The sequence below is a fragment of the Anomaloglossus baeobatrachus genome, chromosome 10, assembly GCF_048569485.1.
Source record: "Anomaloglossus baeobatrachus isolate aAnoBae1 chromosome 10, aAnoBae1.hap1, whole genome shotgun sequence".
NCBI lineage: Eukaryota > Metazoa > Chordata > Amphibia > Anura > Aromobatidae > Anomaloglossus > Anomaloglossus baeobatrachus.
In genome coordinates, this window is record NC_134362.1 from 42,256,389 (window position 1) to 42,272,443 (window position 16,055).

At 42.7% G+C, this 16,055-nt stretch overlaps 1 protein-coding gene across 2 annotated transcripts in view; it reads left to right on the forward strand.

Moving 5' to 3' along the window:
- LOC142254490 (cathepsin W-like) overlaps positions 1–15,820 on the forward strand; it is a 37,989-nt gene extending 22,169 nt beyond the window's left edge. For both annotated transcript variants that reach the window (XM_075325566.1, XM_075325565.1), the window contains exons 8-11: positions 2,270–2,334; positions 11,365–11,455; positions 12,242–12,300; positions 15,530–15,820. In XM_075325566.1, the coding sequence (XP_075181681.1) occupies positions 2,270–2,334; positions 11,365–11,455; positions 12,242–12,300; positions 15,530–15,649 (335 nt within the window). In that variant the 3' untranslated portion in view covers positions 15,650–15,820. The remainder of the gene's footprint in view (positions 1–2,269; positions 2,335–11,364; positions 11,456–12,241; positions 12,301–15,529) is intronic.
- The last annotated feature ends 235 nt before the right edge of the window (positions 15,821–16,055 follow it).

Here is a 16,055-nt window from a genome sequence, read left to right on the forward strand (position 1 = left end):
TGCAGGATCTATATACATTCAGTCATGATGACGTCAGAACCCAACCTTTTTCAAAAAAATCGGCGGGAAAGACACATCAAAAAAAAACACAAAAACACATAACAATAAAAATGACATGATACAAGAAAATGAGCAAGAAAAACAATTACATATGATAATATCACCATATTATTTCATGACATGACATAAAATAAAGGTTTGGAATAAAAAGATAAGATGATAAATAAATGTGTGGATTATTGTGTATTAGATAAAATCCGGGAATAAAAACCCTGCAACTTCAGTGCCGCTCTAAAGCGGTCTCGAACCCCTGGGAATATTTCCTCCTTTCTCAAAGAGGTGGCACATCAAAGGGAGAAAACCATGTCTCCACCCTAGGAGTCCTGAAAACACCCTTTGAAACCAAGTGTAGAAAGAAACACCTATAAATGTGTAGCTGTGTGGGAAGATACGTACAATTACTAGTGTTAACGTGACAATCCTGCGTAAGCATCTACGTGAAATCCCTAAGAAGGGGTGAAGAAAGTTCAGAGCGTGGGAAAAAAGAGAGTGCGCATGTCAGAAAAAGGTCCGGAGCTTGTTGAGACGAGGTGAAGAAAGTTCAAAGCGTGGGAAAAAAGGAGAGTGCGCATGTCAGAAACAAGGGGGTTCGGAGCAAGTCTTGCTCCGAACCCCCTTGTTTCTGACATGCGCACTCTCCTTTTTTCCCACGCTTTGAACTTTCTTCTCCTCGTCTCAACAAGCTCCGGACCTTTTTCTGACATGCGCACTCTCTTTTTTCCCACGCTCTGAACTTTCTTCACCCCTTCTTAGGGATTTCACGTAGATGCTTACGCAGGATTGTCACGTTAACACTAGTAATTGTACGTATCTTCCCACACAGCTACACATTTATAGGTGTTTCTTTCTACACTTGGTTTCAAAGGGTGTTTTCAGGACTCCTAGGGTGGAGACATGGTTTTCTCCCTTTGATGTGCCACCTCTTTGAGAAAGGAGGAAATATTCCCAGGGGTTCGAGACCGCTTTAGAGCGGCACTGAAGTTGCAGGGTTTTTATTCCCGGATTTTATCTAATACACAATAATCCACACATTTATTTATCATCTTATCTTTTTATTCCAAACCTTTATTTTATGTCATGTCATGAAATAATATGGTGATATTATCATATGTAATTGTTTTTCTTGCTCATTTTCTTGTATCATGTCATTTTTATTGTTATGTGTGTTTTTGTGTTTTTTTTTTATGTGTCTTTCCCGCCGATTTTTTTGAAAAAGGTTGGGTTCTGACGTCATCATGACTGAATGTATATAGATCCTGCAGTCCTCATGGTCTAGCAGATTTGATGTACTTTTTTCCTGTTTGTCCTGAGGAAGGGAGCAGAGACTCCAGAAACGCGTCGACCTAAAGATGAAATAAAGGAACATTAACTCTCTATGTTCAGAGTGGTCACTGGCGCGGCCGTGCAAGCCCTACTTCACCATTCTCTGTTATCAGCCAATTTGGGTGCTGCTGCCTTTGGCCGTTATTTGTTGCCTGCATAGTAGTTGTGACTCTCACAACTCTCTGGGTGAGTAATATTCATTATTTCACCCCACATATTACTCGGATAAGACCCTATTGCGCTTCTTTTTTCCACAGTTTCTTTATTATTTCTCTGTCTCTGTGTGTCTGTCTATCTCTATCGGTGTCTGTCTCTTGTCTGTCACTCTCTATGTCTCTTTCCCTGTCTGCCTCTGTCTTTGTCTGTCTGTCTCTATTTGTCTGTCTCTTTCCCTGTCTGTCTCTCTGTCTGTGTCTGTCTCTTTCCCTGTCTGTCTCTATCTCTGTCTCTTTCCCTGTTTGCTTTTGTCTGTCTCCTTCCCTGTCTGCCTCTTTCTCTGTCTGTGCCTATATTGATCTCTCTCTCTCAGTCCTTCTCTCCACAGAAATAATATCCCCTCACAGATAAGCTTCTTATACCAAGAATGTCCTTTGTTCCTATAGTAACCAATTACAGCTCCTATTAATGACCTGTAGTTCCAGGCTCCATTTACTTTCATGTAAGCAAGTTTTTTGGCGAATAACTGTAAAGCGTGGGGTTAAAATTTTCCCTCAAAATATAGTGTATGACGTTCCCTAAGTCAAATGAGGTGTCTGTGCAAAATTTCGTGATTTGAAATGCGACGGTGCGGATTCCTTTAGCGGCCATACACACATACATACACTCAGCTTTATATGCTAGATATATATATATGTTTATATATATAAATTATGTCTTTATTTTGCAGCGATGACTTCTTATGTTGGTAACAATGGCACATTGACAGTTATAATAAACAATGCTATACTACAGGTAAGTGTATATTTACATGCAAAATAAATATATTATATTGGACATATTTTCACTCTAACCCCCAAAAGTGGGCAAAATTCAACTTATTAAATCAACTTATTATTTGGCTGCACACCCTCTGACCTTTGGAATAAATTACTGCAATCACAGTAATAATCATAATAACCATAATAATAATAATCATCCACAAGTTTCTTACTCCTCTCACCCGGAATTTTGGAGTCTTCTTTATAAACTGCTCCAGGTCTCTCATATATGAAGACATCTTCTCTTCTCTCAACAGCAATTTTAAAATCTCTCCACAGGTGTCACAAGAACTATGACTTATGAATCAAACCCAGCTTTCTGACAATGGGCACTACCTTGCCCCCAAAATACTTTGGTTACTTTCAGATTTCATGATGTTTTGTTTCAAATCTGTTTTATTATTATTTTTAAGTTTATAAATCAAGCATACATCTTGAACATTTATAAAGATTATAAAACATAAACAGTGATCTCTCAGTTTCAGAATGACAAAAATAACATCACATTGTATATTTCATTGGAACTCTATAAGCTATCCTTATGCTAACACTCCATGACAAACCATACACTAGAAATTAGAGTTCCAGCTAAACATGTCTTCCTGATAATTGACAAGACCACTCTCAGCATAAAACAATCCCCTTTTAAGTTATTGAATAAACATTTAAGAAAAAGTAGAAAACTAGAGGAAAAAAAAAAAAAAGAACAGATATAAGCTTAGAAAAGAAAGAATCAGAGTGAAGAAAGTAGGGTAAAGAGGGGGTGGGGAAAAAAAAAGTTTGTCACCATTTCTCATCCCAAATAACCTGCCAGACTCACCGTGAACTCAGGAGACTCCATGAACGTAATCCACGGTCCCCACACTGTGATAAATTTTTCCGTGAGCCCATTTAAGGCCCCGTCACACTAAGCAACATCGCTAGCAACATCGCTGCTAACGAACAACTTTTGTGACGTTGCTAGCGATGTTGCTGTGTGTGACATCCAGCAACAACCTGGCCCCTGCTGTGAGGTCGTTGGTTGTTGCTGAATGTCCTGGGCCATTTTTTAGTTGTTGCTGTCCCTCTGTGAAGCACAGATCGCTGTGTGTGACAGCGAGACAGCAACAACTAAATGTGCAGGCAGCAGGAGCCGGCTTCTGCGGAGGCTGGTAACCAATGTAAACATCGGGTAACCAAGAAGCCCTGTCCTTGGTTACCCGATATTTACCTTTGTTACCAGCCTCCGCCGCTCTCACTGTCAGTGCCGGCTCCTGCTCTGTGCACATGTAGCTGCAGCACACATCGGGTAATTAACCCGATGTGTGCTGTAACTAGGAGAGCAGGGAGCCAGCGCTAAGCATTGTGCGCTGCTCCCTGCTCTGTGCACATTTAGCTGCAGTACACATCGGGTAATTAACCCGATGTGTGCTGTAACTAGGAGAGCAAGGAGCCAGCGCTAAGCATTGTGCGCTGCTCCCTGCTCTGTGCACATTTAGCTGCAGCACACATCGGGTTAATTAACCCGATGTGTGCTGTAACTAGGAGAGCAAGGAGCCAGCGCTAAGCATTGTGCGCTGCTCCCTGCTCTGTGCACATTTAGCTGCAGCACACATCGGGTTAATTAACCCGATGTGTGCTGTAACTAGGAGAGCAAGGAGCCAGCGCTAAGCATTGTGCGCTGCTCCCTGCTCTGTGCACATTTAGCTGCAGTACACATCGGGTAATTAACCCGATGTGTGCTGTAACTAGGAGAGCAGGGAGCCAGCGCTCAGTGTGCGCTGCTCCCTGCTCTCTGCACGTGTAGCTGCGTGCGGTGGTAACCAAGGTAAATATCGGGTTGGTTACCCGATATTTAACTTAGTTACCAAGCGCAGCATCTTCCACGCGGCGCTGGGGGCTTGTCACTGGTTGCTGGTGAGCTCACCAGCAACTTGTGTAGCGACGCTCCAGCGATCCCTGCCAGGTCAGGTTGCTGGTGAGATCGCTGGAGCGTCGCAGTGTGACATCTCACCAGCAACCTCCTAGCAACTTACCAGCGATCCCTATCGTTGTTGGGATCGCTGGTAAGTTGCTTAGTGTGACTGGACCTTTAGTTCAGCTGTGAGTTCCTCCATTCCCTGGAGGTTTGCCATCTCCTCTACCCAGTCAGCTAACGTGGGGCATCTAGTCTGTTTCCAGTATCTGGGAATAATTATACGGGCTGCTGCTAAACAAAATCGCAGCAGGTCCCTCTTTTGTGACTTGAATGAACCTGGGAGGATAGAGAGGAGGGCCACCTGGGGAGATCTCTCCACCTCACCCCCACTCATCTTTTTATACAGAGAAAACACTGAGTCCCAGAATGGTTGCAATTTAGTACAGCTCCACCATATATGTAACATAGACCCTTTTTCTGTACCACACCTCCAGCACATGTCGGACACTGAGGGAAAGATAGCGTGCAATTTGGTCGGGTATTGGTACCACCTTGTGAGAATTTTATAGTTTTTCTCTTGGGCGGCACAAGCCAGAGAAAGTTTGTGGGTCCACAGAAACACCCTGCTCCATCCGTCTTCCGAAATGTCCTCTCCCAGTTCCTCTCTCCATCTATAGACAAATTTGGGTTTGTCCGACATGTCTCTCTGGTTCAGCATTTTATAAATAAGAGAGATGACATGCCCGGGTGACGAACCCTGCAAGAACAATTTCTCAAATGAAGTAGGGGGGGTCCTCAAATTCCTCTCCCTGTCCTGGTTGGATAGAAACGATTTCAGCTGCATATATTCTATCCAGGAAGCTTCTCGCCCTGTGGCCCGTAGAGATGTATAAGGGGGCAGGGTATTTCCCTGGAGCACATGAAAAAAACGAGTTTCCTCCACCCGAGCATACCCCAGAAATTTATTGGAATGAAGCCCCGGAGGGAACTCCTGGTTGCCAAAGAGGGGGGTAAGTGGACCCCTCCCCTGTGAGAGAGAACCCCTCTTAACCTCACCGTCCCACGTCCCCATCACTGTCCAAATGAACTCCATTCCCTTCTCTATCTGTGACCTACTCTCCTTTCCCATCCATGAGAGGAAGTGCAAAGGGACTCCCAATCCGTCCTGTTCGATCGCCACCCATTGTTTCGAGTTCCTATGGAAGTGCCAATCCATTATCCTCGTTAGGATAGTTGCCCTGTAGTATAACTGGAAATTTGGGAGCCCCGCCTCTCCATTATTTTTGTGTCTGGTAAGAGTTTTTATGCTTGTCCGAGGTCTCCGATTCCCCCAAACGAACCTTGACAAAGCCGTCCGAATTTTGGAGAAGTAACTCCCCGGCAGCTGAATAGGTACCGTTTGGAACAAGAAAAGAAACCTAGGAAGAACATCCATTTTAATAGCGTTGATAAGCCCAAACCACGATAGTCTTTTTTTGTCGTACTTCTTTAAATCCCTAATTGTCCTCTCTAACAGGGGTATAAAATTATGATGCATAATTTTTGTTGGATCCCGAGGAACAACTACCCCCAGATATTTTATAGCTGACAGTTGCCACTTAAAGGGAAAATTTTGGGTTGTACGGGCTAGATCTTCCGCCGACAGGGTCACATTCATAGCCTCTGATTTAGAGAAGTTCACTTTAAAATTACTTAAGTTACCAAACTCCTCGAACTCTTTGAGCAAAGACGGGAAGGATATGTGTGGCTGGGAAATAAACATGAGAAGGTCGTCCGCAAATAAAGCTAATTTGCGATTCCCTCCCCCGGCCTCTATCCCATGGATACTAGCATTATTTCTTATGGCAACCGCGAGATGCTCCATGACAATGACGTAGAGCAGAGGTGACAATGGACATCCCTGTCTTGTTCCATTGTGGACCTGAAACGATGACGTCAGAAACCCATCCGTCTTAACTTTTGCAGAGGGTCTCGAATAAAGGGACGCAATCCTATCTAAAATTTTTTTGCCCAAACCCACCTGCTTTAAAGCGGCCATCATGAAACTCCAACTGACCCGGTCAAAGGCCTTCTCCGCATCCACTGAGAGTAAACACATAGGAAGAGAATAAGCCCTCGACCGGGCCATCAGGAGGAACAGTTTGTTGGTGTTGTCCCGTGCCTCCCGACCTTGTACGAACCCCACTTGATCTGTGTGTATTATCCCAGGCAAGGAAGGAGCAAGTCTGTTGGCTAAGGCTTTGGAAAAAAGTTTTAGGTCTAGATTGATCAGTGAAATGGGTCTGTAATTTGTAACTAACATGTGATCCTTCCCCGGTTTGGGGATAACACATATATGGGCTTCGAGAGATTGCGCCACCCATTGGGAATTTTCTGAGATGGAATTAAATACTTTAGTCAAGAACGGGGATAGCTGAGTTTGGAATATTTTATAAAATTTAGGGGTAAACCCATCTGGACCCGGACTTTTGCCTGAGGGAGATTCTTTAATGATGGATGCCACTTCTGCTTCTGTAAAGTCCGTCTCTAAATTTTCAACCTGAGCACTGGGTATAACCGGTAGGGCCGTTCTGGATACGTTGTCGTTTATTTTATTTTCTAATGCGTCATGTGGCATGTCTCCAAATTTGCTCTTTATGTTATATAGGTCTCTATAATACTTTTGGAACTGTTCCGCAATGAGAGTTGGGTTCTGAGTCGAAGAGCCGTCTGCTTCTTTAATCATGGGAATGTGGCTGGGGTCTCCCCTAGGGTGTAGAATCCTAGCTAGTGGTCTACCACATTTATCTGCATACTCATAGAGGAATCTTTTTATTCTAGTCCTATGTCGCTCATACTGTCGGTCGAGAATCGATTTAAGCTCCTCTCTATTTTTGACTAGCTCCGCCAGTGTCAAAGGTGATAATGTCTTCTTATGGGCCCTTTCCAGATCTGAAATATTCTGAAGTAGGGACAAAATGGTTTGGTCTCTCTCTCTCTTAAGCCTAGCCCCATGTTTGATCAAAACCCCTCTCATCACACATTTAAGTGCCTCCCACTGCACGGGAAGGGCTGTGGGGTCTTCTGAGTGTATTTCTAAAAATTCATCAATCGTGTTCTGTAGATCCTTCATGCACCCCTGATCCCCAAGCAGACTATCGTTCAGCCGCCAAGACCACGACCTTCCTGCCCCATCTGGGATAGTAAGGCTCAGGAATATAGGAGCGTGGTCAGACCAGGATATACTGCCTATAGAGGCCTGTATCTGCCAGGTCAGAGCCTTTTGGCTCACAAGAAACAGGTCTATGCGGCTGTACGAGGAGTGAGCCGGGGAGAAGTATGTGTAGTCACGCTCCACTGGGTGTAACGTTCTCCACATATCTACCAATCGAAGCTCTTGTATTGAGCGTTTAACTTTTGTTAGCTTTCTGAGAGAGAGAAAATTGTGTCCCGAAGTTGTATCTACCTTAGGGTCCAAAGTGAAGTTTAAATCGCCACCCACGATCACGGTCCCTTCTGCGAATTCATCCAATGATGACAGGAGAGAGGAGCAGGACGTCACCGGATCTCTGTTTGGTAAATACCAATTGACAATGGTAAAGATAGATGAATTAACATTGTTTCAAAAAAATGAATCTACCCTCAGTGTCCACTCTCGTGTCTAGAGCCGTGTGTACCAGGGCTTTATGGATGCCTATAGACACCCCTTTTGATTTTGACTCTGGGTTGGTGCTATGGACCCATTTGGTGTAATATCTGTCTTTAAAGTTAGGGAGGTGACCAGTGTTGAAATGGGTTTCCTGAATCAATAATATATGGACTCGTTTCTTATGCATGTCAAAGAATACCTGAGACTGTTTTTGCGGGACATTGAGGCCCCTCACATTCAATGAGCCAAAGGCAATCTGCGTCATTCTGAGGAGGAACGGTGAGGAACCGGGAAATAGGGTCAGAGGATGGGGATGGGAAGAGAGGTGTGGGTGAAGAGAATAGAAAAGGCTAGAGGAGGGAGAGAGAAAAAGAGAAAAAAAAAAAAAGGGGGGGGGTAGAAGAATTAAGCATATGAAGGAAACTACAAACAAAGAGAGAGTACCGTAGGCAAAAAGGACAAAGCACCTCTTGCCTGTAGGGTCGTAACGTGACCCTTATACTTGGTCAAATAAACTAGAGGTAAATGCAGAAAAATAAGAATCTCTATATACCAGGGATGTTAATCCTACGCCACTACCCTGTGGCGTGTTATCCCAATCAGGGAGGGAACTTTCCACAAAGGAGCCCCCTGCCCTGGACTAAAAAACAACTTTTAACTATATATATTTTGATTTGCAACTAAAGCTCTGTATAAAGAAGGGAGAAGGGGCTTTGAGAGGGTATTGTACCTTATAATGTTGAGGGGCGCCACCCCATTACACCCAGGATGGAAGGAGGGAACCCCCCACCTCCCTGTCCAGGGCGATACAATAACTCCACAACGCGAAATTCCCATCAGGACCAGGGGATAGACTCCATCGTACTATGATCCTATAACCAAAAACATACTAGAACAATTTAATCCACCATACTCTTATACATCAGACCGGCCTCCCTCCTCTTTCTCTACGAGAGCCACGCATCCGATCACCGGCTGGGACGGTGACTCCCCCCCCATTGGAAAGTCCGGCCAGTCCTCTATAGGCACTAATGGAATGTCCAAGGCCGCGGTGAATGAGGGTAAATACGCCGGAGACCGAAGAACATGCATTCGTCCAGCGTGCCGAACCTGTAGGCGGAAGGGGAACCCCCAGCTGTAAGGAAACTCGTACGAGCGGAGAATGTCCAGCAGAGGTTTAAGAGCTCTTCTCCTTTGTAGGGTAAAACGGGATAGATCTTGTAGAATCTGGATTTGGCTCCCCTCATACAATGGTGATACTCCACTGCGGAGCTTAAACAGAATGGCCTCCTTAATAACATAGCGGTGGACCCTACAGATCACATCCAGAGGTCGGTCGTTCTGGGCTGGTTTGGGGCCCAACGCTCTATGCGCTCTATCCAATTCCAGGGGTTGGCTCGATGGTTCACCCAGAATATTATTGAAGATCACTTGAAGGGTACCATGTAAGTCCTTGGACTCGACAGACTCAGGCAGGCCCCGCACTCTGAGATTGTTTCTTCGGCCCCTATTTTCAGCATCATCTATTGCTTCAACCACGTATTGTATTTGGCGGGAGTGTTGTTCTAATAGTGCCCCGTGGGCCTGTGAAGTGTCCTCCATATTCTGAATTTTAGCTGCCTGCACTTGACTCTGGGTGTCCACTCTCTCCACCTCCCCCTTCAGGGCTGACAGCTCTGTGTGGTACGCCTGCTCCAGCCTGGTTATATATGTCTCCATCTCTTCCCTGGTGGGTATAGCTGAGAAACGTGCCCGGATCTCATTAAGCTCTGCAGAACTCCTGACTCTTGTGTTTTTGTTATGGCTGGCCCTGACCCTGCATGCTTGTCTGCATCTGGTAACTTTAGATTTATGTTGTGCTTCTCCCTGGGTACGGTCTCATTTCTGTCAGGGACCTGTAACTCATTTGCAGTGCAGTGTCCCCCCTCCTGAAATTCCTCACACTCCTGCATCTGTGTTTTAGGAGAGGACGTTACTCCCCCCTCCAGAGGCCTCCAGGCTTCAGGGCTACTGTTCAGGGCTTCACTCCGGGTGGTCTCTCCTCTCAGTCGCGTCAGCTGCTGAGCCTTTCCCTGCATCTCCATAGCTGCCATCTCACTGCTGCACGCTGAGCTCACCTCGTGTGTAGCCTTAGCAGCCATCTTGGGTGTCACCTGTGAAGCTTCTCTCTGCCCCGGCCCGGATAAAAAGTGTTTGATCCCTCTCTCCTCCGATCGTGAAGCTCTGCTGCTGCACCCCTGGGATCTCCCTCGTCTCCTCCGCTGCATAGCCTGTGTTGCAGAGTCCTCAGTTGCGTGGATCATCAGTTATAAAGTCCAGTGGCAGGAGCTAAGACAAGTCACGTCCTCACTCCTTCATAGCCAGGACACGCCCCCCAGATTTCATGATGTTTTGCACACAATCATGGCACCCAGTGCAAGAAATAGCAAAAACAACCAAAAAACACCTCTGTCCTCCACCATACGTGACTGTAGGTACTGTACTCTTTTCTTTGAAGGCCTCATTCTGTTTTCGGTAAACAGAATTATGTTCTTTACCAAAAAGCTCTATCTTGGTCTTATCTATCCACAAGACGCTGTTCCAGAAGGATTTTGCTTACTCACATACATTTTTGTAAACTGCAGTCTAGCTTATTTATGTCTCTGTGTCAGCAGTGAGAGTCTTCCTGGGTCTCCTCCATTTCATTAAAATGTGGACTGATAGTTTGCGCTAACACTGATGCCCCCTGAGCCTGCAGGACAGCTTGAATTTCTTTGGAACTTGATTGGGTTGACTTATCCATCATGTGAACTATCCAGCATTGTAATCTTTCATCAATTTTTCTCTGACGTCCACATCCAAGGAGATTTGCTACAGTGCCATTAGTTGTAAATGTCTTGCCAATGTTGTGCACCATGGACAAAGGAACCTCAAGATCTCTGGAGATGGACTTGTAGCCTTCAGATAAGTGTTCTTATTCAACAATTTTGGTTCTCAAGTCAGTTCTTTTCTCCTCTTTCTGTTCTCCATGCTTAGTGTGGCACACCTAGACACACAACGCAAAGAGTGAGTCAACTTCTCCCCTTTTTTACCTGGTTTCAGGTGTGATTTTCATATTGCCCACATCTGTTAATTGCCACAGGTGAGTTTGAATGAAAGCTACAGGCTTGAAACAAACTTGTTTACTGACAATTGTGGAAAGCTGCTACCAATTTTATCTGGTCAATTTTGAGGGTTTTGTGTGAAATTATGTCCAATTTGCATTTTTTTTCTCTGTCTTTTTTATGTTGTTCCAATACACACAATGGAAATAAACATGTGTCTAATAAAACACGTGTAATTACATTATTTTTCTGGGAACAATACTTAATTTTCTGGAATTATTTAAAGGGTGCCAACACTTTTGGCCAAGAGTCTAACCTCATACATATAAATAATGTACATATATATTTATTTATAATGTACAGTAAATAATGAAGCGGTTTTTGTTCTGTCCGTAGCATTACAATAAGGGAATTATACATAATATCCATAAGTCATGCGATCCTGATCTTGTGAACCATGTGGTTTTGATAGTAGGGTATGTTCGAGGTAAGAAAATTATCTTTCTACTTTTGGAATGATCACTTTTTATTGAAAATTACATCTAACCACCGAATACATTATTACAGCATTCATCTGCTCTTTATCAGAATGCTCCTGTTTTCTACATGTGACATTTGATTCCGACCTAGCGTCAATGGTGATGATGTGTCTATGCTGCAGGAACGAATCTAGCGTTGCAAATTTATTTGTAAGAAATTTAAAAAAAAACACCCCAAGCAATCAAATTGTAACCCTTCTTTTCTCATTGTGAAAATAACAAAAATCTGAACGCTAAAAATAACATATTTGGTATCACCACATATATAAAAGTTCAAACCTATGGGGTTGACTTGATCTAAACCTAGTTGTAGTCCACCTCTCTCAATAAAGACCAGGATTCTTATATATAGTTTACGTTGGTACAAAACAAGAACATAAAGACAGAGATCCCTATGATTTTGTCTTTTTTTTTTTAATTTTTTTTTATTTTATGTAGTGATCACACCCTTCATCAAATTTTTCATGTTGATCTCTCCACCTCTCTATTGCGGAGATTTTAACAATCAAAGTATTCGGCAACCAATGAGTTAACTTTCTTTTAAGTCGAAGTGGGTGTTATCAGACAGCTTTCACTGGGGGTGTGTATTTCTTCTTGTATTTGCCTTTTCTTGTTCTGGCACCAACAGTTGTTTTTCCTTCATCCTCTTCTAATTGGAACATTTGATGATGATGATGACGATGATGATGATGATTATGTCTAATTTATTGATCCTTACCAAATATTTTATCTAGACGGAAAAATACCTTATTGGATTGTGAAAAACAGTTATGGCACGGAATGGGGAGAAAAAGTATGTTGATGATAATTCTTTATTTTTTTTATTTTTTTTTTATCATTACCATTTTAATAAATAGATCAGTAGTGTGTTTCCCCAAAAAGAGGATACGCTAGGGCTTATTTTCAGGGGATGTCTTATATTTACCCATCAACAACAATCAACATTTATTCTTGAACACAAAAATTAAATAAATCAACATTTATTAAAATATAATCAAGTCATCACATTCTGGAACATCAACATTTTGTGTTACTCCTATTACTGGCTCAGATGCACATTTACGTATCTGATCTGCTATTCTCATGGTGCAAAACCAGTCCTATAGTAGTGGGCACACACTATATTTACAAAGGTTTAAATTACCTGGTTAAAATTTATTATTCCCTATGTATTGCTAAGTTTTACCCTCAAAAGAAAGCAGACACCCCCTAAAAGAATCGCACTTACCAGACCCCAAACAATTAGAGTTGGCAAGTAAATGGGCTCTCACAAAGAAATCTGCGTCGCTGTCAGGTCCCACTGCGTTCTTCAGTAGATGGCTCTCCCTGGTGTCACTCGCGTGGAGTGACACTGGTACCCAATTTGCTTGTGAGAACTGCAGAGCAATGTAGCTGGAACGGTGAGGAACCTGACAGCGACATAGATCTCTGTATGAGAGCCCATCCACTATCGGCACTTGCCAACTGTAATTGTTTGGGGTTTACTGAGTGTAATTTATTTTTTTGGGGGGAGGTCTGCTTTCTGTTGGTGGTGTCTGCTTTCTTTTTGGGGTGTCTGCTTTCTTTGATGAAAAGTCCTGCGGTATTCTTTAACTTTTTTAGCTGCTTGGACACTTCCTTATGCCACCAAAACTAGGGCTTACTTTAGGAGTAGGTCTTATATTTTAAGCATGCTCAGAATAGCCCCCAAAATCCTATTAGGGCTTATTTTCGGGGTAAGTCTGATTTTTGGGGGACCAGGGTATTTCCAACGGTTGGCTCCAAAGAAATTTCAAAACTACAATTCCTTGAAATGTTAAGAGTTGTAACAATTAGGTATGAATCTGACGTCCATGACTTTACTGGTTCACAAAAAAACGTTCTGAGTTTCATCAATGTCTGTTTTTTATCAGTGATTTTTCGATAATGAAAAAATAAATAAATTCCAAATCTTCTATGAATCAGACTTCATACAGACCTACTGTATGATATTTCATTTTTTGTATGTGTTTGACAAATTTTCTTTTTTTCCAGTGTTCATATAAAGGCTTTGAAAAATTTTGCGGTGTTTTTCCATCCATTTTTTTTCTACTGAGAATCCTATGAAGTAAAGCATAAAAAAAAAACAAGAAGTAAACAAAATGCACTAAAAAAATCTGATATAATGCATTTCATAGCTTTTTTATTGACTCACAGCCAACATCTGTGTACAGTGGGGTTATTTTTTCTTAAAAAAAAAGCCACAAAAAAGGCTGCTTGAACAGCCCAATAGTATTCTACAGTTTTTTACAGCACTCTAGATGTGTGGGTATATAAGCATTTACGACTTTCCACTTAATATATTGTATTTTTACCATTGCAGAAATGAGCGGATCTGACAAGATTCAAATTTGTCAGATTTTTATTTACAAATTTGATCTGCAGCAGATTTTTTCTACACAAAGTGACTGTCCCTTATTATGCTCTGGGGTCTGGAGAGACTCCACGGTATCATATATATATAAAATATAGAAAAAAGTGCATCCAATACTCACCTCACCACTCATGACTGATATGCACTGTCCCCCGTACGGTCCTCGGCGCCTCTTCTTACCTCTGCTGTGTGCTGAAATCCTGAACATCTTCATGTTAGGCTGGGACTTCCGGCTGGGACCTATGCATGAGCAGAGATGTTCCTGGCCAAGTCACATCATTAGGTTGTGGCGCATGTCATCATCGTGAACTTATATTGTGCATGCACAGAAACGTCAAGGGCCTAGTCGTGGTCAGAAGTTCCAGCCTAGAAGGCGCATACTTAGCTTTATTCTTATGACACACCCACTAGGCTTAGATTTCTGTCTGCGACTAAGCCAAAGAATGCCCAGTGATGTTCTGGGCCTTGTCATGTTCTGAATTCCCAGCATAGAATGCGCATACTTAGGTTTATTCCTCTGACACACATTCTAGGCCAATATTTCCGTCCTCCACTAGGCCCAGGAAGGCACAGTGATGTCCTGGGCCTTGTAGTGGCCAGAGGTCCCAGCCTAGAATGTGTATACTTAGGTTTATACTTATGACACACACTCTAGGCTGAGATTTCTGTCTGTGACTAGGCCCAAGAATGCCCAGTGATGTTCTGGGCCTTGTCATGTTCAGAAGTCCCAGCATAGAATGCACATAATTGAGTTTATTCCTCTGACACACATTCTAGGCCAATATTTCCATCCTCCACTAGGCCCAGGAAGGTGCAGCGATGTCCTGGGCCTTGTAGTGGCCAGAGGTCCCAGCCTAGAATGTGCATACTTAGGTTTTTACTTATGACACACACTCTGGGCTGAGATTTCCATCCGTGACTAGGCTCAGGAATACACAATGAGGTCCTGGGCCTAGTCATGGCCAAAGTCCCAGCCTAGAACGCGCATACTTATGTTTACTCTTATGGAGCACACTCTAGGCCAACATTTCTGTCCGTGACTAGGCCTGGAAAGGCCTAGTGGCTTCCTGGGCCTAGTTGCATTCAAAAGTTCCAGTCTAGCAGGAATGTTCCCACCATTTCAGCGCAAGGGGGCGGTAAGAAGAGGGGCAGAGGACCATATGGAGGAGAGGTGGCCAAAACGTTGAGCAATGAGTTATTTTTTAATGTAATCTTTTTATGGATCTTTACGGTAGAGCTCCCATTTTACTGAATTTGTGGACAGTTATAAAAAACAAATCTGGTGAATACAGACTTTTGTAGAACTCAATTCTACTTGAATAAATTTAGCCGACTCAACAATTAATTATGATTAAAGGGGCTATCTGGGTCTAAATTATTAGTAATTCATCCTTAAAGAAGGTCATCAGTACCAGATCATTTGGGGTCTGACTCCCTGCACCCCTGACCATCAGCTCAATACTTTTGGTAGCGACTATACTGTACCTGGTAATGCAGAGGTAAATTCACTCGAACTGAGCTGCTGACTTATCCCATCAAGTTGTAGTTTGGGCTAACCCCTTGCAGACCATAAACAAGTCTTTCTAAAACCCTTAAACTAACTCATTTATCTCCTCTCTCTTTTTTTTAGGGCTACTTTAGAATTTTTCAAGGAAAAAACATCTGTGGTGTCACAAAATATCCACTCGCTGCTATAGTGAATTTTCGAAAGACAAAAACAACACCTTGTCTCCCTGAGGGAACCATATGAGCTCTACCTTAACTTGTGCCTATACCTAGATATCTACAAATGATAAATACTCCTCAATAAATGACCAAAGTTGTTTTTAGAAGTTTAGATACTTCTTTTTATGTGTTGTTTTATGCTTTGCTTATATTGTTTATGCACGCAATAGATATGTTTTTGCAAAAAAAATTGGTCTGGGATGTAATGCTTCATGCTTTACCAGTTCATGTTAAACATTTTTAAAAACACTTTTTTGTTGGTGTATTTCTTTATATTCTTAAGGTTTATCTCAATAAAAAAAGATATTACAAAAAAATCCTTGCACTGAGCTCTTACAACAGGTAAATTCTTCATGTCATTATCACTTTGGACGGTATTACAATGAAATGTAACACTTCACCTATAAAACTAGAGACAACAAAACACTTGA